General features: G+C 40.9%; 1 protein-coding gene across 7 annotated transcripts in view; it reads right to left on the bottom strand.

Annotated features, from left to right (window-relative positions):
* Positions 1-24815, bottom strand: part of esrrga (estrogen-related receptor gamma a) — a 168852-nt gene that overhangs the window by 33170 nt on the left and 110867 nt on the right. For 6 of the 7 annotated variants that reach the window (XM_081347600.1, XM_081347601.1, XM_081347598.1 and 3 more), the window contains 2 exons: positions 21194-21609; positions 18320-18436 (listed from right to left, as the gene is read on the bottom strand). In XM_081347600.1, coding sequence (XP_081203726.1) covers positions 18320-18436; positions 21194-21596 — 520 coding nt within the window. In that variant the 5' untranslated portion in view covers positions 21597-21609. Of the gene's footprint in view, positions 1-18319; positions 18437-21193; positions 21610-21857; positions 21908-24815 lie in introns of those variants that run through there. The other variant, XM_081347602.1, reaches the window with a different exon arrangement.

Genomic DNA, 24815 nt, shown 5'->3' with positions numbered 1-24815 from the left:
ACAAATAGACTAGTTGCTTCATGGTGAAATCCCTTTTCCCTCGTTTTAAATTATCCTACTATCCTCTCCGCACATCCCCCTACATTTTTATTAGGACCCACAGATGACCGTAAACTTCTTACAAGGCTTGTTTTGAATTTCATAGGTGGCGTGGAATCCTGCAAGGCGTCTGCAGAAATTTACGGGGAAGTGTGAGAGAAACAATCAAACTAGCAGCAACGTGTGCCACTTTAAAAAAAGACTAATTAATCAGACGTGCCCAGAGAATTCTGATGTCTCGAACTTACGTCATTATATTACACCTATTCTTGTTTAGTAGTCAACAGCATGCGTGCAGACACACTAAGGAGGCAAGGAGACTGTTGTTTTGGCCAAGGCTGATGGGGAACTGAAGAGTGAATACGGCAGCCAAATTTCTCACAGCTGACACGCATAAACACTACGCCGCGTCCACTCAACAAAGGCTTAAGTGTTCACAGGAACGTCAAACGTGTGCTGATAGTTCAGTTTCTTTTTACAGGTGCTATGTATCACAAGAGTATAGCTTGCTCTCTGATGAATATATATAGGAACAAGCACTTGACCAGCTAAATCTAACTACCAGAATAGATCTTCCATCAACAGTATGTCTACAATGAAAATGAGACATTGACCAAAGCAAACATGAGAAGGAGAGAATGTTGATCTGATTTACTTACTATGATTACTGTGGACAACATTATAGTCCAGTAAAACCACTCTACTATTGTGTCATATAGTATATGAATTATTGATATATTTTAATAGTAGCGATAATGCTTATCAGAGTCCAAAATTAATACCACACATGCCAATGGTTGGAGAAAACTACAGACTATAAATAATTCCTAACCTGCTATTTACTTGTTTTGGCTACAAAACACAATGAATATTTCACATATGTTTTTTATGTTTCTGAGGATAATTTTATCTAAAGTAAAGGTCAATACTATGTGTATGTCACAACAGATATTTTTCTAATTCAGATACTTCGTCGTCTCTGAATCACCGTGTATGTTTGCAATAATATAGTTGTAAAAACGACTCTCCCCCCTCCCATCTTCTCCCTCTGGTCATGTGCATTTGTTTTCAAAGACGCACGGAGCCATGTCCTCTGAGGTATGTATGATACACAGAAGGCTAGCATATAAATATATGTGAGCAGTGCCGTAAAGCAATTCGTTACATCGCGAGACCTAATATCATGTGCCAGCCGGCCCAAAGTTGCAAGGGTGGTTTTCCCGCTCACAGGCGCTAGAGGGAAGCGAGACGGCCACCATTCAACCCGAAAAAAGTCATACAACCATTCCAATGACTCCAAAGCTGTTCAGTTAAGGTAAATTGAGCTAAAAAAACCTGCATAGTTCCCAGCCCGTTCTCATCCTAGGGCGTCATATATTGACGCTTTTGACATTTCGTCTACATCGAACGCACATGGCACCCTTTAGCATCAATATGAGACGCAGATAGAAATGGGCCAGAAGGCGCCTCCTAGCGGTCTAACCCTAACCCTACACCAGACCTAAACCTACCCATAACCCAACAAAGCTCTGTGCGTCTCATATTGACGCTAAAGGGTGCCATGTGCGTTCGATGTAGACGAAATGTCAAAAGCGTCAGTATATGACGCCCAAGGATGAGAATGCGTTGTAGTTCCCTTTTAAACCAGTTCCTGTTCCAGTTCCTTGAGAAGGTACTATCAACTGGTAACTCTGTACTATTTACTTGCCAAATACATTTTGTACTCACATTTGGCTCTCGATGGGTGTTAATATTGGACCCTAGTGCTCCTCTTCTCTAAAAAAGCATATTTAACAGTCATTAGGCACTGACAGAAATGAACACAGTGTAAAAGTACCAGAATCTACTAAGCTGCCAAACTCCATTAACATGTTCATCATAACTCTTTCTCTCTTGTAAAGTAGATATTCTAAAAGCATTGCCATAAGAAAATGACAACCCAGCTTCATTCACATATTCTTGCTGGTTCACTTTAGCTAAATCCAAGGGGGACCAAATTGTTTTAGTCAAAGTCAGCAGCCCTATTCCACCGAAGCACACATCCTCCTCCAGTCTATTCCATTAATGCTGTGAGCTTTTAAGTGGAAATAACTGTGACCTATGGCAAAGGGCAAAACAAAGCGTGTCCCGTGTGCTGAGGCCAGCTCAGCAAGCAGGACACCCCATTCTGAGAAAAAGAGCGAATCCCAATTGCAAACGGCCGAGTTTACACACAAGATGCAAATGGGCCTCGGACAAATGAACATGGGAAAGCAACAGGACTGCTGGTTGCCAGATCCCCTGAGATCTACAGGAATGAATTATTAAATCTTCACCGGGACGATGAGAGAGAGAGAGAGAGCACAGGAATAGAGAGGGGGTAGACACACACTGTCATCTGAATCTCCCTCTTAATCCAATGAGAATTTATTTTCTCTGCCGCTGTAAATGTTGGTCGCTAAGCTGTGGGACAAGTGCACACTGTGGTGCTATTCATGCATAAAATGTGGATTTCTATTTGATTTTCTGATGTTTAAGCCTGTTAAATTCCCCCCTGCTCCCCTGGCACAATCGTCTCCCCTTGAGTTTCTCCGTAACGTAATTACATTGAGGAGCAAATATTGACAGTATTTGTCTTAAGCTTTGAAATGTTCAAATTCCCAAACAGAAAAACCAAAAAACAAACAAACTCAGAATACCGTCTGGGTTCATTATTTTTGATTGGCCAGCTACAGAAATTAAACATTGAGGGTGGTACTTTGAATTCTGGAATATCAGAAGTGATGCTTTGAATTTTTGACGGTGAAAGATTTTTGTTCGTGTTCGGCTTAGCCCTTGACAAGGATTTGCATTCTTTGAAAATGTGCTGACCATCAGCAAGTAAACAGACGTGACCATCTTGACAAACAAGTCAGGTTTGGTGTGAGGGAGTGTGTGTGCCATTGTGTGTTCAGAAAAAGGACGTTAGCAGTTTGTTTCGATTAAACAGTGGACACAAGTCAACGACACATTCTAGAAGCAAAGAATAAAGGGCCCATCCCTCCCCAAAGACATTATCACAGCAACTCAAAAACCAAAAACCATATGAAAGAAATTAATCTTATGAGTGCAGTTTCACTAAGCTGCTAAAAGCCTAAAAAGAGTCACATCACAGGTGAGTGGATTTACATGAATAACATGCATGTGAATGACTAGAGCTTTAGAACTGCCTTTTCTTCCAAACATGCTCCTGAAAAAGGATAAAAAATAAGTCACATTACAGGCGTAAAATGAGTTTCATTTCAGCTGCCTTTTGTTGTTTTTGGCGTCTTCATATTTCTACATAATATAATATTTCTCTCTCTCTCTCTCTCTCTCTATATATATATATATATATATACATACAGTATACACACAGTATATACATGCAAATGTTTCTTAAATATATACATGCATGTATGTGTATTTATATATACAAAATAATTATACACAGTACACACACATATATTCTGTAAACATTATTATATTAATCGCTGCCCAGCACTAATTTCTACATACTATTATTTAAATTAGGACTTTTTCAGTTTTAATATGAATATCTGTAAGTTAGATAGAATACGGTATAGACATCTATATGCACAGGATCCCAAGAAAAGCTCACAATGTACCATATCTCTCTCACTATGTTAATTTTGGGATCCTATAGTACCTGAAAGAGACCCTCCTCCATCACCGCCCACCCCTCTGCACACAACTCTTACTTAATAAAGAGCCATCCGAACAAGCTCATTTATTTTCCAGAAAATTAACTCACTTTCAGTCCTGATTAATGATTTTAATCTAAATGAATCAAATTAAAAATTGAAAATTATATTTCCAAAGCCCACAAAAAGGGGGGAAAAGACAAGGAGAAAAGACCATTCCCACTTAACAAATGAGCCTTCAAATATTAAAAGAGGAGCAGGAGTGGGTGATCCTAATGAAATGTGTCCGGTGCTTGGCTGCCTCTCCCTACACACAGGCAGATCCAGAGTCGGGAAAAAAAGAGATGCACAGAGAAAATAAAGAGATAGGAGAGGGGGAGCCCTGCTCATTGTCCACAGAAAATCCAGAGAGAATTACTGAGCTATCTACTTACTTTAATTATTGTGTCATGCCCTGTCCATTCTCAACACTACTTTAAAAGAGAATGAGAGAGAAGCGAACTGTAGGTGCCACGGTCATGTGACTGCAGTGGGCCGAAGCTAGTGAGTGGGCATTGACTGATGCGGACAAATTTACTGTGATATTTCGGCACAGAAGCTGGCTTGCGTGGCTAGCTGTGTTTTTTTCGGGGCTTTGTTGCTAACCTGCCAAATGCTTGGCTGACTTAATAGACAAAGTGATGAACGGCGATCATTTTGGGGCGGAGGAATATTGCTGACTGCCGATATTGGAAGCACTTCTGATTGGATCACCATCGGATTTCCCACTTCAAACGGCATTGTACATTGGAGAGACGGGTGGGGGGATCGGCATCTAGGTCAAATTGACATGTTAGTGCTTGCTTTGCGAGGGGAAAAAACACAACTGGAGTGATGGAATAGGCATCCGTGAGTGGAATGGTGTCACTTGTGTAAAGCTGTTATTGGTTATCGAGTCGTGGCTGTTCAGAGTTGAGCACAATTTTATTATGACCCATCTTTCATCCAGGATCCCCAGTATAAAGGACAGGGAAATTTTAGGGGGGTGGCGAGTGCTGATGGAATGTCATCCAAATGATTGAAATGTTGAAATTCATAATTGGAAACACAGTGCTATCTTATGGCCCTCTCCCTCCACACACACACACGTACGCAGAGCTCCGTCACAGCAGCAGAGGCATGTGTGAGGATGGGCACGGCAGTGGTTTTTATGGTAATTGAGGCAGTTATATGAGGTGGATGTGGACAGCGCCTTTCTTCTGCCGAGACTTAAAGAGAAATAAGCGAGCGTTATCTTCCTGCCGGCAGAGCCGCCCTATTGTTGATTCAATAATACAAGACGGCTCTTATCAGGGCTCGGGGTGACTGATTGGCAGGCCGATATGTTTAGACAATGTGCCGTGTTCAAACTGAATTTACTCAGGCCTCCGGTCTGCCCAGGAGCAAGCAGAGCAGAGCGAATTAACACCACACAATGGACTGAGACTCTTTCAACATCTCTACATGCCCCCCTTGGCCCACGTCTTTTTCTGGACTAATACCCTCGATGATTATGATGATTACGGTGGTTAGCGGTTATAACGGGGATAATAAATAAAAAAAGCTAAATATAATAGTAATATAATAAATGTAAATGAAAGCAAACAACAACAATACTGATAAATTATTAGTGACAACAACAATAAATGGAGATGAAAGCAAAAATTAAATAATAACAAAAATAAGAAACATAGCTTTAGTTACACTAATTAACAATAATCTAAATAAATTACGAACGTTGTGAAAAAAATGCAATCAGACATTCCTATCCCAATGGGATTAGAGGACACCAGAGTTAGCCGAAAAACTGTAGTTAATTTGCTTGATCATTTTTAACAGGGTTGTGCAAGAAAGTGTTTAATTCGAGCAGGATTAAAATCATCAAGTATATCTGTGAAACAAATTTACCGGGGAGAACTAGTTCTGTCTGAACAGGGCTTTAGAGACAAATGTATCAACACAAAATCAAGAAGCATAATTGTGTTTACATTTGAGGTCCCTGTTTAATTTAGAGACATCCAAGTGGTGGGCAAAAGCCGAGGCAGAAAATGGTGTGTGTAGGGGTGAGATATGGGCCAGGGGAGGTGCTGGCCAGCATTGCAGGATCAAAAGGAGTGATTTTTTGCCTTCATCTGGCCTGATGGTGGAGTAAATGAGAACAGATCAGCGCTGTGGTCTGTGGGCAGGTGGCTGTCGCCGTCGTCCGTCTCCCAGCCATTAAATTGCTGGTAAGATGGAGGGCCATCCTTTCCTGTAGCCACACTTACAGATCAAACAGTGACAAATGAGATGTAACTGCACTTGTAAAGCAAGGCTACAATCTGTCAAAGTACAATATAATTTGTGATCTGATGTGGCAACCACGTTGTCTATTCCTGACGGTTCACCTACAAAATCTCACAGGTTTTTTTTCTTTGTTTCGATCTCCTTTTCATATTCTTTTATAAATTCTTGGGATGCGCTGATTGTTTGAACTGAACATTTAGGATGATACTGATTTTTGTTATGGTTTATATAGCCATTATGATGACATATACTGTCCTATACTATGCTTTTTTTTTTTTTTTTTAAGAAAAGCTTTCAAATTAAACCATCAACAAAAATAGTTACAAAAATACATAAATATATGTTTATATAATTTTTTATTTATTTTTTTTTTTACAAATATTTAAGATATTTAAATTTATAGAAAAAGCCCTGACACCATCTGCTTCTAGTATCTACCTAATTAGGTAGATAATAATGGTATATGATGATATTTATATATATATATAAATAAATCCATCAGAAAAACATGATTGGCATACAGACAGATAGAAAGAAAGACAAATCTAGAGACAGACAAGAAAGGACAGACAGACAGACAGACAGACAGACAGACAGATAGACAGATAGACAGATAGATAGATAGATAGATAGATAGATAGATAGATAGATAGATAGATAGATAGATAGATAGATAGATAGATAGATAACATGCTTTATAATGCTCATGCCAAATCCTCAAAGCCTTTTTGGTGAATTTGATTCCATTGTCTGTGTTTGTGTGCGGTAGGCTTGGTCATTACCTGAGGAAAATCAGTGCCGAGGAAAAAACTACTTAGTGAGCTGTATGACTGCATTAACAAGGCCTCTCTCTGCCTGAACAATTCCTCGCCTCTAAATGATCTAATTAAAGTCTCATCAGTCGTGTGTCTCGGGCCGAGCCCTCCGATGCTGCATTCAGACACTTTCACACGTAACAGCGTTCCCTGCTGTGCTAGCACTCCCCTCGGCCTAACTGATCCAATGGAGGCCTTCTGATACATCATCATAACAGACAGTGGGTGTCTTCTGAGGGTGGAAGAATTGTAGAGGTTTAGATGTTGAGCATGGGTAATATGATGGGCGATGAGAGTAACAAAATTAACCCTTAGGGGTTGAACAGTGATAGATATGAAAATGAGTTAACACTTATGACCACATATCACTCAGATACACTTTCAACACATTCCTTATACACATACGGAATGAATTATCCAAAAAAGTGTCCCCTTCAAAAATGTGTAAAACATTTATAAGCTTTCAACATGACCGGGACAGACAGATTTCGGTGGCAGGTCATAGTCTATCAGGGGCTGTAAGATTGATATGGTATGTGTCACTATGGAAGGGCGTCAGTGCTGAAAGGCAGTGGGTGATGGTGGAGATTGCATTAGAGCGGAGCACAGGATGGTGCTGGGGGCTGGGCCACGCTGGTTAATATGGGGCAGTGGGGAAACTGATGGTGTTGTAAGGAAGGAGGGACGGGCAGCAAACGGCCTGCAGGTTGCTTCAGGTCGGTCAGTGGGAGATGAGTGGGTAATTGCCACTTCACCATGCCTAGTGTGTTCATTCAACCCTTCAAACGACAGAAACCGCATCTGAGCCTTTTCTGATTTCTTTTCTTCCATAGTACATAAGTGGGACTCAAAATGTGAACTGAATTATGTACGCTAATATCATCAAAACCTAATTATGAAATGCAATAAAAGACAAAGAGGTAAAAGTAAAAAAACATTTTTTTTAATAAATTAATGAATAATATATATATAAAAAATCCTAAACTAGAGACTACATTGGACCACAATAATAAGAATAATAAAATAATAATTTTATATATATATATATATATATATATATATATATATATATATATATATATATATAATATTTATTTAAATTTAAGTATATACAACTATTATATATGTAAATATGTAGACTATTTTATATGCAGAATAATAGAATTATTATTCTTTAATGTATTTATTTAAATTTAAACATGTAAAACGAAGAAGAATGTGTGATACTGGCCATTATTATACATACTTACATGAATTATAATAATAAACTATAATGTTAAAAAATAAAAATGAATGCAAAACAGCATTTCGAATTTGCTGTACATCTATACATTACATATTTAGGTCTTAAATCACGTCACAATTAAAATAAAAAAATAGCTTGACATCTCTCTCCTTCCAACTCACCGCTCTAAAAAATATCTGAAGATATTGTTATATATAGGCGTTGAATTCACCTCATCAGCACTTATAAAATAAAATAAAATCAGTACACTTAGGCCTTGTGCCATGTAATTAGCCCAAAGCAATTTAAAGACAATGAGTAAATGAAATGCTTTGCAATCAGCTGACATTAATTTTGCATTGCACATTGTCAAGGCTGCACTGGCTCATCGCTCGTGATCACGGCAGGAGAAGATACTGTGTCTTTTAAACTGAGACGCGAATACTCACAATATAAGTGCAAAAAACTCCCAAACCTTTGGTGACTGTCTGACTGTGTATTTGTGTATGTTCTTGTATATATGGTTTATGAGGACACAAATGTGTATTGTATAATGACATGTATAACTTCCTGTGTCCACGTTAATCAAATAGCTTAAAAAACATACTAAACAGTATTTTTGGAAATTAAAAAAATGCCAAAAGTTTTCTGTGATGGGTAGGTTTAGGGGTAGGGTGAAGGGAGATAGAATATACAGTTTTTACAGGATAAAAAACCATTACGCCTATGTAGAGCCCCGGAAACCACATACAAGTATGTGTGTGTGTGTATGTGTATTTTTGGGAGACATTTAGGTGAGGTAACTGTAAGTGTGGTGTGGGTTTACGGCTGAGTGACGGGGGTATGACCCACAGAAAAACACTCTTCTAAAGAAACTTCATCTGTCAGTCATATCAGTGCTTTAACAGCTCTGTACCGGACAGCCTGGGGTACCGGGAGAGGATAATACTCAGTTTGTAATCGTGTTTGTGTGTGTGTGTGTTTGTGCATAGCAGTGCTTTTCCTCATTCGAGACCTGTGTTGTGTAGAGACTTTTACCACATAGAAGTTTAATTAATATAATCTTTCATATGTGTTGGTAGCATAATAGCTAATGTGGTCTGCTGTCACATAATCTGAAGGTTCAGTTCTTCAATTTGAAGAAAAGCATCTGAATAACAACCGCATAGGAACATCTAAATAGCAACCACATAGAAAACAGAAAATGGTAAGCATCATAAAAAAACGTGTCCAACAACAACAACGTGATCTGTGGGGATATGGCTGATAGATTAACACCCTGCATCAAACTAAGCAGGTCATTTCTACACTATTTTTGGATGAGAAATTAGCAGATGCGTACTGATGTGCCTGGTGGTAACAAACCTCTGGACAGAAATACATTTATAATACTTTGTTTCAATGCCTGTGACCTATTTTACAGCAAATTAGACAATTGCTTTTGTACATGCTGACACTCATGCTAATTAGACTTGCGCTGTTGTGTTGTCTTGGCTTATAAAGAAACAGATGTGAAGGCAAATCATGAATTTAAGGATTCACATTAGAAGATTTGTATCGAAGGTAAAGATTTGATTTTGTTTAAAAGAGAAAAAATGTGATTTGAGTGCAGTAGCTGTGTTAGGAAGTCTGGAAAAAGTCCAAAGACTACTAAAGCGTATGTTTACCTTTAATTCTCTAGGTTTGGGAGTAATAACATTGCATCCAGGGTGATGAAACGCAGTTGAACCTGAATGCATGTTCACCTTGCTGACTACAACATAGGAATTCAAGACTTCCTCTCACCTGTGAGCCTGCTCCCACCATTCATAGATTACTATTATCAAGCCTCTCAAAGCCAGCAGTTCCACATTGCACCAAATTTAGCCTCTCCATCCCCCCTCAGGGCTCATAACAGAACAATCTGTCGCTGAAACCGTCTTCCCTGCCTTCCACATCTGCATTCTCCTGCTCAATCGCACCAGACCACATGGATTGATAGAGTATGATGACATGGATATCACATGCCTCGAGTCTGTGTGTGTGTGTGTGTGTGTATGTGTGTAAGGTGTCGTTTCCCAATAAGTGAAGATAATCAGGACAGAGAGGATGATGCTCTCCACCTTGTGAGGGCAAACAGCCGCCATTGGGTTGTAGCAACGCTAGTGGCCTGCTTCCTGACATAAAGAAATAAGGACGTTCTCAACGCGCCAGCTGTGCGGGCATCAGGCCCCTGCCAAATTCCAGACCCTGCCCTGCAACCAAATCAGCCTGGCCGACTGGAAAAGCACAGTCTGTGGGCTCAGCATGGTCTGTCTATGCAAAAAAAAAAAAAAAACCTGCCGTCTGCAGGCAGCGGCGCAGAACCGGAGAAGCCAAGAGCCCAGTCCGACTGGTGCCTTCATGCACAAGTGAAGCCCAGTAAGTAAATTGGTCACAAATTACCAAAACAAAGCAGTCGGAGAGAGCCAGTGCAGGCAAATCGCGGCCTGCGGCCATGGCCCACTGCACTGTACAGAGCGCTGATTGAGTCATATCGTTCAAAACGACATGTTACTCTTGCATTGTCATGACAGTCGCCCAGCTGCGTGATTGGTGCGGTTGCAAAAGCCCATATAGAGCCATTAAAAGGTCAGCAGGTGCTGGACAAGACGGCAGCATGTGCATCCCAGTGGAGACGTTCTCTGAGATTGCGGGCGGTGGGCTGCAAGCGCTTGTGATGAGGGACATGCTGAAAGCGGTCCAGACTCTATTGCTGAGCCACTCAATCACAGGCTCAATCGAAGGCCCTCGCTTCAGCAGCGTCTGCCGGGCCTGTGGAAGTACACGTTTACTGCGCTCTGCAGGGAGCACTTCACAATATCCTCTCGGATACTACACTACACTGCTGTTTACCAAACGGCTGGGAGTGAGGAAAGAACATTTGTTTGCATTAATGTAGAGTGAGCCCAAAAAAGTATTTGGACACCTACATCACACTTAATGCAAAAAAAAAATATATACTAGAGAGATTATTTATTTTTATGCACTGAAATTCTAAATCTAGTGATACTAATAATTATTTTAAGGTTATAGATGATAACTGATAAATGTTCAGTATTAAAATTCCACAATATTTTGTCTAAATAATAATAATAATACATTTATAAATGAATAAACACAATTGTTATAAATAATAAAGGTTATCTAGCATGCAAATATAATTTTATATATTTCACTAACGTTTTATAACCAAAAAGTATCTAAAAATATTGTATATCTTAACAAATTTCTTTTTGAAAATTTCTTGGAAAATGTTCTATATTTATTTCACATAAATGACACTTAGTTTGATATTGTAATGCAAAATCATCCATGCCTTAAGTGTCCAAGTATACTTTTTGTGGCCACTGAATGTATACATCACCTAATTATGAGAATATTTGCCTTGGCTGTGCCAAGCTGCCTTCTGGGAGAAATCGTCATTTATTAAAGTGTCAGCAAAGTGTCCCCAGTGATCTGTATGGAAAACGAAAGACCACAGACCTCCAGCTGTCCCTCTGCCCACAAGTGGTTGTGGCAGACAGGGGAAATGCACGAGTGGAGGAGGAGGATGGGAAGAGTCCTCCAAAGTCAGCAGCATGTAAAATCTTCCCCCACCTGGCTGGGGTCCAAACACACAATGCTCATTCTGCCTCCGATTCAGCACAGGGACTTCCACCAATCCTCTGCGGGTTACTCCAATGCCTAAAGATGTCATTTAGTTGAGGATGGCGAGCAACCAGGGAGCGGGAGAACAGAGGGATTGGAGGGGAGGGAAGAGCGGTGGCAGGGGAGAATGGAGGAAGGAGTCGAGGAGGGATTTGAGCTACTGTGCCTTCTGTTTCTGCTGGAGAGGAGGTGGAAAAGGCACAGAGATGACCTTTCTGTCTCTGCACAGAAAAAAAAAAGAAACCTCTCAGCAATTAAGAGGAGTTAATGCCCTAATTATGTGTGTCGTTTTAGGCAGCGCCAGAGGGGATCTCCTAAATAGTAAGAGAGGGTCGGGGGAGGGAGAAGAGTGTGAGATGAGGGGGATGGAGGGTTACGAACCCAGCTGTTTCATTCCCAGACCCAACCTGGAGGGGAGTGCTATGGCCAGTAGTTTGGGTTTTTAAGCAGGTGCGGTAGATAGGACAGTTGGACGATTCCCGAATGTGCCACCTAGGGCTATTTCAGGTGAAGCAACATCCTCTAAACCCTTGAAGCATGCGGAGAGTAAGGGAGGAAGGTGTATGCTGTGATACACATCACTAGAGCTATCAAGCAGGGCCTGCCAGTCAGTTATGACACAATAATGAGGCTGTCATGATATTCAAATGGGTCTGTTCTGAAGAGTGTGACTGTCTATGGTGCACACTTTCGCCTTGATGATGAAGAGGCAAGTCTTCTTCTGAGTGACATTTCATACTTAAGAAGTTATACCAAAAGCGTATGTCATCTTTATGTGGTGTACCATCATACTGGTACAGTCATCAGCGCTGTGCACAGTGATTTTTCTGTCAAGTTGGTTTTGTGCTCCACAGAAACTGAGTCAGCCACATATCTAGGACTGAATTAGTCTCAGTGGCTAGCGAGAAGATGGACAACTGTTTGTTCTTTAACAGGGAGATGGGGGGAACCTCAAACTGAAGGTGCAGCACAATCGCACCCTGGAAGAAAAACAAACCAGCTTTGAGAAAGAGTTGCCATGCTGACATTTAAAAGCACACACAGAGGCGCTATCTAGGAATAAAGTAGGGCAAACTACAGAGAGAGAGAGAGACTGCATAATGATATCACCCCCCTGAGAGCTCTCTTTAAGACACTAGCTCTCTATTTTGGGGAGGCAAGAGTGGTGGGTGGAGGGTGGTCTCAGACGGGTCCTCTCCTCAGGCTCTAAATGAATGGCGGCGTTGCATAATCCAGCGAGCCTCGCCCGCTGACAGCACGATGATTTATGCCCCCCGTCAGAGGAAGAGAGGGGCGAGAGAGCGAAAGGCAGATGAGGAAGGGATGGAGTGTGAGAGAATGAATGAGAGAGAGGGAGAAAGAAAAATAAAGAAAGTGGTAAGGAAAGTAAAAAAAAAAACTAAAATGCAGAAATGGGAAGGCGGAAAAGAAGAAACTAGAAAAGGTGAGACAGACGTCAAGCCAAGTAGTCTTGTTCACTCTCTCCATCTTTTTCCAGAGACACTTGGGACGACTTTAGTGAGAGAGCTACAAGTTATCATTCCTAGTGCAAAACATATGTTAAAAGATTAATTTTTTTTTCATTTATATTGAAATTATATTGCTTTAAGACTTATAGATTTGAATTTGTCCCCAATATAGTACCAAAACTGTTTATCACACAAAACTGTCTCTAAAATATTATGCTTTAAAAGATAATAATAGATAATAATCTAATAATTCTGGTATTATTATTATTATTATCTAATAATACTATGATAATGATAACTAAATGCAACAATGTTATTTTTTTTTTATTAGTGCCAATTTAGTACCAAAACACTGTAGTGTTTGACGACCTTTGACGTCAACAAGAAAGATCCACCCATTTTTGGCTCACAATCCACCAGTTGAGAACTACTGATTTAGACTTATACAACTTAGACTTATACATTTAGTTATGATAATGATAACTAAATGCAACAATGTTATTTTTTTTTTTTTATTAGTGCCAATTTAGTACCAAAACACTGTAGTGTTTGACGACCTTTGACGTCAACAAGAAAGATCCACCCATTTTTGGCTCACAATCCACCAGTTGAGAACTACTGATTTAGACTTATACAAGAGAAAATAATGTGGGATGTTTAGCTGATGAGGTGTTTTTCGCAGTAGCATATCTGACCACTGTGATCATTGCCTGTAGCATGTTCTGTGTCAGTCATGATAATGGTGACAGTGGCCAGCATGCTATATATTTCATTGAAGGGTTTGCAGCACAGAAGCGGAGGAATTTTAAGCGGGATTTGATGCGATGAGGCAGGCTTTTGAGTTTTAAATTGCTCTCTTGCTCTGACTAAAAGCAGCATGCACTCTATATGTATGAGTATGTATGTCAGTGTGTATGTGTGTGAGACAGAGAGAGAGAGAGAGAGAGAGAGAGAGAGAGTGAGAGAGCAGACACTTTAGCCTACTCATATCTACAGGCAGGTCTGGTTATTTTGCTTCCATGGCTGCTCGTGTCCCCGGAGAGTTACGGTGGGGAGAGCCACTGCTGTCAGAATCCAAACTCCGGCCTTCGTTAGGACAGCCACTATCTATAACACAGCACAATAATTGGGCGAGCTCTAATTGCCTTCTGCAGGAATTAGATGTTACATATTCGTAAGGTGAATCCCATCACTGCCAACCTACGTCTGCAGGTTTCTTATTTCCCCCCTCTTACTCTCTAATTCGCTTTCTGAGTTTAGATGAAAGCAAATAAAACACTTCATTGTTCAGTGAGGAAACTAATATGCATTCAGCATGTCCTCTAAACTCTGAATCTCAAAAAAAAAAAAAATGTATACTTCTAAATCATCATCCACATACTGTATACACACACTTCATGTACATAAAGCGCTAAAAGCTCCAGTACTGATATAATAAATAGTCTGACCAATCAGATTAAAGACCTGGAACTGTTGTTTAAAAATATTCCCCCACTATAAAATCTCAAATCTACCATGATGGCGAAAGACAGAAGTATCACTCCAAACAAACGGAACAAAGAGAGGTATGAGGTATATTAAGCAGCTCGCTCTGTGGAGAAGGCCATCCATCTGTGTGTGCAGACATGAGGGATGAGTGGCTGAGAATCTACCATCTACATCATCATCATCACACGTATGGCCCTTCTCACTTAGCTTAGAGTACGCAAGGTTTCGCAGAGTGAAGAGCATGTAGGTATTTATGAGTGTGTGTATTTGCATTATCATCCTAGTGTATATGTTCTTGTGAATAAGTGCGTTCTCTGAGTGCGAGTGTGTGTGATCAGCGGCGCATGCATCAGCTCGTCTGTGAACTGCATCTCTCTAAGTGTCGTGTAATAAGCACTCTCCAGTCCTGGTATACGGCTCTCGTTCCCCTCACGCTGCGTACTGCCGCGTGCTTTAGCTCCAGCATGTTAGGGATGATTCCCAGCTCTGGTCTCAGGCCAGTGCTCTGTCAGGCCCAGTCCCTGTCTCTCTGACTGTCTGTGGATATAATTTTACAGTTGGGTGGCTGGAGGTAGCGACGCGGCAGGAGGTCGGCCCCCAGGGTCAAACAGAGATGTTGCTGGAGGCAGCAATTTCCTTGCAGCTAGAGCGCGCATGTGCCTGCAAGGTGAGCACCTGCACACACTCTCGGTGCGAAGGCGAGTGCGTGTTGACACTGAGAGGCTTTACTTATGCATATGTATGAGCAGTGTGTGTGTACAATATGGGAGTGTTAAGCTGCAGGTGAGAGCTGCGTTGTGATAGGTGGACAGATATCATGTTGGGTGGTTCAACTAGCCCTGCGGCGGTTTGGCTCTGTCTGCCGAAGGATTTCATCACTTTGGATGCCTGGTATACAGAACTGCAAGTCTGTGTGTGTGTGTAGGATCCTTTCTTTATCAGGATTTCTTATCCCATCCCCACCTTCATGTCTCCCAGGGGTGACAGGGCTAATTTCAGACAGATCTTTCCCTTAAGCAAGCTGTTGGCTATGGGTAACAACTCAACCCCCTCCCCGCCCCCAAAACCCTCCAACTCCAACCTCAGCACGGACACTGACACGCCGGCTTAGCCTGTACCTCACCAAAGCTAGCCAGCCACAGTTAACGTCGACTGACAACTAACACACACACGTAGATGACTGATCTGGATTTAATCTGATTCCAGGCCAGTGAGTTCTGCGCTAAAACACTGAAAACAACAAAACCTGACAAACGTGTTAGCATATCGTTCAAAAGTGTTGTAAAACGTACAAACAAAATGTTAGCATAACCTTTTATTTGCAGAAAACCATGAGGAATGTCAGTCATACTTAAAGGTAATTTAAATATTTCATATGAAAAGCCATGAGGCAGAATTGTGTTTGCATGTCTAAAACAACCCTGAAAAATGTGCGAGTATAATGTTACAAAAGTAGCTAGTCAAGTGTTGCAAAACCGACAAACAAAATATAGTTAGCATAGCATTTTACACACAGAGAACTGTAAGTGACCTCAGGCATACAACAAAACCATTTTCAAATATTTCATTTCAGTGAGGTTAAATTGTGTTTGTATGTATGTATTGTTCAAAAACAGCTAGTAAAATGAATAGATTCAACACTCTTAATATTCAAAACCTATAAAAAATGTTTTATATATCCACAGGGTCAAGCTGTTTGTATGTGCTGATTGCTTAAAAAGCTGGTAAAAAAAAACAAAGAAAACAAGCTAGTGCAACGTTTAAAAGTAGCTAATAAGGTATTGTAAACCTGACACAAAACCAATGTAAGCATTTTATTCAAGATTTTATAAGAATAGTCATAAGGTTGAATTGTGTTTGTGTGTCTAACAAAGCTGTGAAAATAATCGATAATAGGTGCTAGCGTAAGTCAGTTTTATGAAAGTAGCTATTTTTGAACAACAAAATAAAAACAAGTCATTTAAATAGCCTATTTACATGAATAGCCATGAGGTTAAACAGTGTTGGTACAATATGTGTTTGTTGTGCATAAAACAAGTTAGCACAACATTCAGCAAATAAAATGATGTAAATCTGACTAAAAGCACAGCATTTTACACACATAATTTATATGTATAATCAGAAGGTTGAATTGTGTTTGTATGTGTGTCTAAAAGCTGTGAAAACAACAAACCCGAAATAGGTGCTAGCGTAACGTTCAAAAGTAGCTACTGTCATAAAGCTGACTAACAAAATAAAAAATGTGAGGGACCAAACAAAAGCAATTCCCGTATTTTATATGAATATCTATTGTTGAATTGAATTGTCTGTATGTGTTTTTTCCCCCATTCTTTGTGTGTAAAGTAAACATGTTTTGGAAAAATAAGAAAATTGATGCATCAATTTTTCAAATGACCCTTATTCATATGTAGAGGGGGACCTCTGTATTAAATTCAAGCACTTTACAACAAATGGTTGTGCCATTGGGTGCCATTTTGATATATGTGTATATGGGTGGCTAGCAGCAAGAACAAAAGGCTGCTATTTGTCTGGGTGCTCATGGGAGAAGATGCCATATCAAACATGCAACTACATCCCTCAGACCTTTCTGAAAACAGGCCTCTACTTATCAATTACCTACCTGTCAGCGACACCGGCCGTGTAGGCAAATGTCCCTGCACAGGGCAACAATAGCGTTGAATGAGATTGCCATTTGCGTGTGTGTGTGTGCGTGTATGTGTGAGAAAAAGACGGATAATATAAAAAAGAAACATTTCACACGGACAAAAACATGCATATGCGCACGCTCTCACTCTCAACGCAAACAAATGTGAACCTGTGGGGCATTTGTGCCTGCTGTTGCTCCACAGATGTGTTGTTTTGGTATAATGTGAGCTGACCACTCAGGTCCGCAGAAGGTAGGCTGGCTGCAGGGCTTGTGTGTGTGTGTGTCTGGTCTTGTGTCTTGGTGAATAAGGTGCAGTCTACCTGATCGTGATTTAAAGGGCCAGAGCGTTTGTGTCCACACACACTTGTGTCTCTAAGGGTTCCTGTGCCGTGAGTGACAGGAGCATAGCCTACCTCTCATTCTCTCTCACATCTTCCCTCTCCCGCCTACGACGGCGATTCTTTCATAGGCAGACAAAACACATCCTGTCCGCCTGAATGAAAAGCGAGGAAACGAGATGCCGTGCCGCATTTCAGCTGCTGAAGATATCAGAAAGGACTTTTTTCCAGCGTGAAGGTTAAAGGCTAGTTCAGGCAGCTCCTCTGTAAACTTTTAACATCAAAGGGAGGAAAGCCTGGAGAGCCAGAGCCTTTCCACAGGAGAGCAGCGGTTTCAAAATAACTGCTTGTCCATTTGGCAGACCTTTGAGAAAATGCCTCACAGGCCATCTCTCTAAATAATAACCAGTCTTGTTAGTTAGAACTGGGCCTTGAGGCCGAGACAAAAGATGGTGTTTGGCTGACCGTGAGTGGCCCTCAGGGCAGGAGGCCAACCGGCCCTTCAGTTTCAACCTTGACTTTATTCCAGACCTGTTCTACTTTTCTTCCTCCTCAAAGAAACCAGTACATTTTCTCAGAATAGTAGATAGAGTGAGAAATACAGTCGGACAGCGGATAAAATGTTCATTTACTTCCCCTCCCAGACCCTTTTTTATCACTCACCTTCTCGCATCATGCCGACGGTCAGACACTTCATGAAGCGGCAGGCTTGGCAGGACTTCCTTCTGCGTTTGGTGATCTCACATTCATTGGTGGCGGGGCAGCTGTACTCGATGTTTCCTGTGGCGAGGCATGTAGAGGGAAGGAACAGAAAGTGTTTAATGACTGCCAACCAAAACCTCATTTCTGTAGCAATCTAGCAAGAAATATCATGTATTACATTATATCATATATACAATTTTATCATTTGCACAAATAAAAGCTTGGGGTTGGTAAGATTTTTGTTGGTTTGTTTTTTTAATAAATTTCTTAGGCTAACCAAGGCCACATTTATTTAATCAAAAATGATGTAAAAGCTTAATTTACAGCAGCCATTACTCCAGTCTTCAATGTCACATGATCCTTCAGAAATCATTCTAATATGTTGATTTGATGCTCGAGAGGCATTTCTTATTATTGTCAGAGTTATAAGATTATAAGACAGTCGTGTTGCTTACTATTTTTGTGGTAACTGAGATATATATATATATATATATATTTCAGAATAGATTTTTTTTTTAATTTTTAACATTATAAAGAACATTAGAAATGTATTTACTGTCACTTTTGACCAATTAATGCACCCTTGTTGAATACAATTGCTATACATATCAATTAAAATGTAATTCACATTTTCAAACATTATGCTCTCAACCAATAAAATACTGTGAGTGCAAACCCAAGCTCAATTTGTCAGTCCAAAAGAAAAGCCTGAAATACAGAAAAAGCATCCCATCATATCTGTATATGTGTGTGCAATGAGTGCAAAATGTCATGCAGGAAAGCGCCACTGGCTCTCCTCAGAGGTCATGTGTCATGGAACTGTGTGAAGCTGGGCAGGCAGGCAGACTTTACTAAACCTAAACAAAGACCTGCAGGTCACAATTTCCCTCTAGGTGAACTTCCAATCACCTAGTGACAACTAACACAGCTCCTCATCCTACCAATCCCCATCATAAACAAAGCACAGAGAGCCATAAGTTTCCTATTGTAAGCTTCCTATTGCAATGATATATGCTTGTTTTTGCAATAGCACACAAATAGAATCTGATGAGTGATCTGGCACACAATAAAAGCATTTAAACAGTTCCTTGGCTGAATTATGAGAATAACTTGCCAAATATAGTAATTTAATTTAACAAATTTAGGGTTTGGAACAGCTTATGGCAGTGCTAAAACTCTCAGCGTAGGGAGAGAATTTGCACTATAGAATAACTATTAGAACACACACACACAGACACTGAAACAGACTCTCTCACACACACGCACACATGCAATTAACATAGGGCCCGTCTGGGACCTCCACACTGATGAAATATTTCAGAGTTAATCAGACTTTGTAAACACTGATTTGTATTGACTTCTCTTCTGTGAACTGATGTTTCCTCATTAAAAAGCAGATTAGCAGCACGAGCAGGGGGGGCTAAATGCTCAAGACTGCTAATTCAACAGGAAACAGTATTTAAAGTATGCATGTCCATTAAACTGAGCTCCAATATTCATTAGTCAGGTAATCTCCAGAATCCATTAGGGTCTTCGGATTGGGAGGAATCTGTGCAGGTGGAATGTGTGTGGAGTTGAAAGGTGATTCGCATGAGGGATGAGGCTGGTTGAGTGGTCTTAACCAGCTGGGAATGTTTAAGGGGGAAAAAATCCTTGCCAATCTAATATAGGTGCTTTCCTTCCAGTAGTTGAATGCCAATGGCTTGAGTGCTGTGTCCAGGTTATCAACACAGTGGAAAGGAGGCTGTATGTGTGTGTGCGTGTGTGCTCGCTGACAGAATAGAGTGATGTGATTTGAGTTAGGTGGCAGTCGATTAGTGCAATGTCCATTGTCTATCAGTCAAGTGCCCGACTAGAGGTTTCAAACAAGATATAAAATGTCCCAGGCGCTTTCTTCCTCTGCCTGTCTTCATACTAAACGCTACACTTCCATCATTCATCAGTTGCAGTCAAATGCCAATGGAGCTTATTTCCAGAGAATGGCGACAACATGACCTTGAGCTGACCTTCCGCAACGGCAATGAAGTAAACAGGTTTGGGAATGTTTTTGGCTTTCTGAGGTTGCACTCTTGGTATCCCCCTCCAGTATTTTGCCCCTGCCTGGCTACGAGTGGCTCAATTGGGAGGTGATAGATGCAGGTTGTCAGGTGGCATTGGAGAAGTGCCACCGGAATGCCAGCTGCCAGTGATTTGAGTGGCCGTGGCGCCCGTGCTGCCGCCTGTCCCAGCGCCCTCCCCCAAACCGCTGTCCTGACGTCCCTGCATCCCCGAACTCCACAACCCCGTTCCTTCCCTCAAAAACTTGCCAGTCTAGAACTCAATAAATGTCCAGCTGGATGGGATGTTTTTGAAAATCACCAAGAGTTTTATTGGCTAATGGGATGAAACATACCGATATGTCAAATTCCCACCTTTCGGGGGTTTGGATTGTGTTCAGGCCGAGCTAATTTTTTTACCCATTTATTCAGCACCTACTTTGTTCCTCAGAGCTTTACTGTCACTTCTATACACTAGCAGATGAGTTACTTCCCGGTAAATTCAATTACTGCTAATCTCCGCTTTGAAATAACTGATCAAGCTTGTTAATCTGAAGCAGGAAATGTTTATTTCTTTGTAGCACATACTATTGACTAATAAGCCAGAGCATTACCCCCTTTGGCTTTACATGTATACTGGACGGAAAGCTGCTTAGGTGGAGTAAAGCCAGAGGACGTTGGATGTATGGAATTGATTTGTGCTGATTCTAGGTATTGCACTTTGACTAAGTCCCTCTGACACCCTGGTCTGCCACCTGAACCTAGCTGAAGTTCTAGCTGAGGGAGGGTAAAAGCCAACCTTGAATGGTCCTCTTGAAAAAGGCCTTGCAGGCCTCGCAGGAGGCGACGCCATAGTGGTAGCCGGAGGCGATGTCCCCGCACACCAGACACAGGCGCTTGGGCATGGAGTTCAGCATGTACTCGCATTTAATCTGCGAGTCCTCTGTGATGGTGCTGGAGCAGTCCTCGTAACGCTTGGCTCCGGCTCCGCTGGGACCCAGAGCACCAGTTGGTCCGTAAAGAGTGGGTGAGTCCAAACCGTTCTGATGGCCGTTCATGGTGGAGCTGTAACTACCGCTGGCGTCTGAGGAGCCGCCGGGGCTGTGGTGATTTACGCTGTCCGTCAGTGATGCGGGGCTGGAAGGTTCCGTCTTTATGTAGGAGGGGCAACTCGACTCAATGTGGCGGTCCTTGCTGGACATTCTGCAGAGCAGCCTACAAGGATAAAACATAAAACAAATATTGAAGCGTTAGAGTACATGACCAACAGTAAATGAGTATAGAAACTAAGAAAATTATTGCCAGAGAACTTTTCCGTGCTGAAAAGACCAACATATGGTGCCTTAGATGCTAGCAATATAGTAAATTCATGTTAGTCTAAGATGGTCTTTTTAGTAGGGGCAACTTAAAAATGTGTCGCCAACACAAAGCAATTGAGAAAAACAAAAGAAATAGAAACATACAACCCAGCCCCCCAGCCCCTAAGAGCGACTCTCCATTCTGCACATGGGTCCACCTCCGCCTTAGCCTGAGAGAACAGAGGATTCAGCAGCTAAAAAAAGCCCCTGATTGAGAATTCAGAATTCTAGTTTTTTAGCATGTTAATGACTTCTCTGAGAGGAAACATAAGAGGCGAGGCATATGAGAGCCAGTGTGCCACGGTCCCCTGGGTCTCACTAAAGTGTCTGAGTGGTTGTATATCTACACGGCTGTAAAGAGGAGAGCTAACATCGCTACTCTAGCATAGTGTGCAGCCAATTGAGTTCTAAAGAAATGTGGCACAGCCAACTCAGTCATGTCCTAATAGTTTTAGATCCTGTCGTTTTACATAAATATACACACTCTGCAATAAATAATTTCAGACATTTGTTTGCCTTGTCAAATCATAATGATATATTTATAATTATCTATATGCACACTACAATAAAGGATTTTGGACAGAATTAATTATACACTAATAATTACAATATAAAAATACAATTATAATAAATATTACATTTATTCATTTATATATATATATATATATATATATATATATATATATATATATAAAAAGAAAGTTGAACTTAAATCAATGCTGACCGTTCAGATTAATTTTCATTTGACAAGAAAATTATGTATTGTCGAGTTACAGAGTATAAGTCAAAGCCTGTCATTTCTTCTGCACCAAAATCTTCCATCTCCACAAAAAAAGTGCTAAAGGCCTTTTCTTGTGATTGTGGATCAAGAGGTGGGATCCGGTGATCAAATGCACCATGACAGATGAGCGTCTGCAGGGCGGAAGAGAGAGGGACAGTACGGATAGCTCAGCGCCATCACTCACTTTCCAGTCAATATCAACTTGTTCTACATGACTCTAATCAGTGCGGAGGTGCAAAGCAGTTCCATCATCCTCGCCCGTGGCCAGTCACCATACACACTCGCACACACACGCTCATATGCATCGACGGACAGAAAACAAAAAAATCAGCTGGACAGACACAAACATCCAGTATCAATCCAGTAACACAAACAGACACCCACACAGTCAAAAGCAGAGACTCTTCAAAGCCAAACAAAAGAGCAGGCCGACCACCCCACCCATCCACCCCACATCGCTCGATACCACCAACCCATTTAGTTGAACCACCCCTCCACCCACAGAGCCCTGGGAGAGAGGCCTATTAATGAGCGCTGTAATTAATAGATATCTCTGCTCTGTCTTACAGGAGGCTTCAAGGCCTGCAAGAGTGGATTAACCGTTTCCCCTGTCAACAATCCAGAAGACCCTGAGCTGGGTCCTGCAGGGCGTATGGGGGTGGAGGGCGGCACTTCAACACAGCCGCATCAATTAGCAGCACTTCAATATCTACGTTTAGCAAAATAAGATTGTTCAGGGACTGTTTGTTTCTCGAAAATCCTCAAAGGTTTTGGGGGTTGTGATTTCATAAAGTCTGAGTGTGAGGTCACACTTAAACGCGCTCTCTTTTTTCCTTTAAATGCATTAGCGGTATGAGGTGTGTAAAAAGAGAGATGATGGTGGAGGAACAAAGAGTTTATATAGAGACAGAAAGAAAATCACGGAGGATTTATACAGACAACACATCAGGACCATTTTAACATGGTGATGGAGGGGGACAAATAAAATAGGCAGTCTGGAAGACCACACAAAGGTCTTTTTAATTAAGGAAGCCCGCTTCCAAATGAGGGCTCTAAAATCCGGTCAGCTTGTAAAAGATGACTTCTTCTGAGGCCCATAAAGCAAGAGAGCAAAAGAGAGAGAGAGAGAGAGAGAGAGAGAGAGAGAGAGAGAGAGAGAGAGAGAGAGAGAGAGAGAGAGAGAGAGAGAGAGAGAGAGAGAGAGAGCAGACACTTTAGCCTACTCATATCTACAGGCAGGTCTGGTTATTTCCCTCTTTATTTATAAAGAGGGAAAATCTTTAAAGAAACCAGACCACCTTATTATTCAAAGACATTTTACAGAGTCAGACTAAACAAAAACAACAAAAAAAAAATTTTGGGGGATCATAGACTGTGAGAAATGCAACATTAAATATATTTTTGTATAATGAACCAATTTTGAAACTGGCATGGTAAAGACCTAGATGGCTAACACACGAGGGTTTGTCAAAAACTGCCTGAATGATTAATAGTATAGAAAATTAAATTAAAAATGACAAAAATCTAAAATATTTTGGATGCATAAGATTTAAAAAAATAAAAATACAAATAATAATAATAAATATATATGCCAAGTACAAATCTAAACCGGCCCAGTTAAATATTTTAGTAGCCTACTATAACCATTTTTTATACATAGTACTAATAATTGTATTTTTTTCAGTAAATCAATTTATATAAAATTTGTTTATACATAGGACTAAAATATTTAACCGTGTAAACAAAACAAAACAAAGCAATGGTGAACTTTCAGCTATTAATGCATTCTGGTGTAAAAGGCCAAAATTTGCTGAGTCAAGGCAACTGTTTCTGTGTATTGCATTGAGAGGCAATCGATTATGAAAAAGCTCCTATTACATTTCCACTGATGCATCACTGACACACATGCACACAGAGACAGGTGTCTTGGGGTGTGCGGAGGACCACAAAAGTATTCTAGAACATTCCAGTAATGTCAAGGATGTATGTTTTGTATATATACACACAGCGTAAAGCCGGTTAAAAATCAGTGAAAACAAGCACCAGTGACTGTTTACACTCACAACACATTCTCTCATTCTATTTTGGGTGACGGAGACAAACTGGTTTTTGTGGGGCGGCTGAGAAACCCGCCTCCTGTCCTGAGTGACACAGTGAGTGTGAAGTCAAAACGGCGGGTAACAAAAGAGGAAGAGGCCAGCATTGTAAGAGCCCCTCGTGCTTTACAGTGACTCTCAACAGGAGACACCCTGCTCTATAACTTTGACTGAAAGTTATTAGCG

This window comes from Scardinius erythrophthalmus (genome assembly GCF_964197995.2).
Source record: "Scardinius erythrophthalmus genome assembly, chromosome: 19".
Classification (NCBI taxonomy): Eukaryota; Metazoa; Chordata; class Actinopteri; order Cypriniformes; family Leuciscidae; genus Scardinius; species Scardinius erythrophthalmus.
The sequence above is the reverse complement of the archived record's forward strand: the minus strand, read 5'-3'. Positions and strand labels throughout refer to the sequence as shown.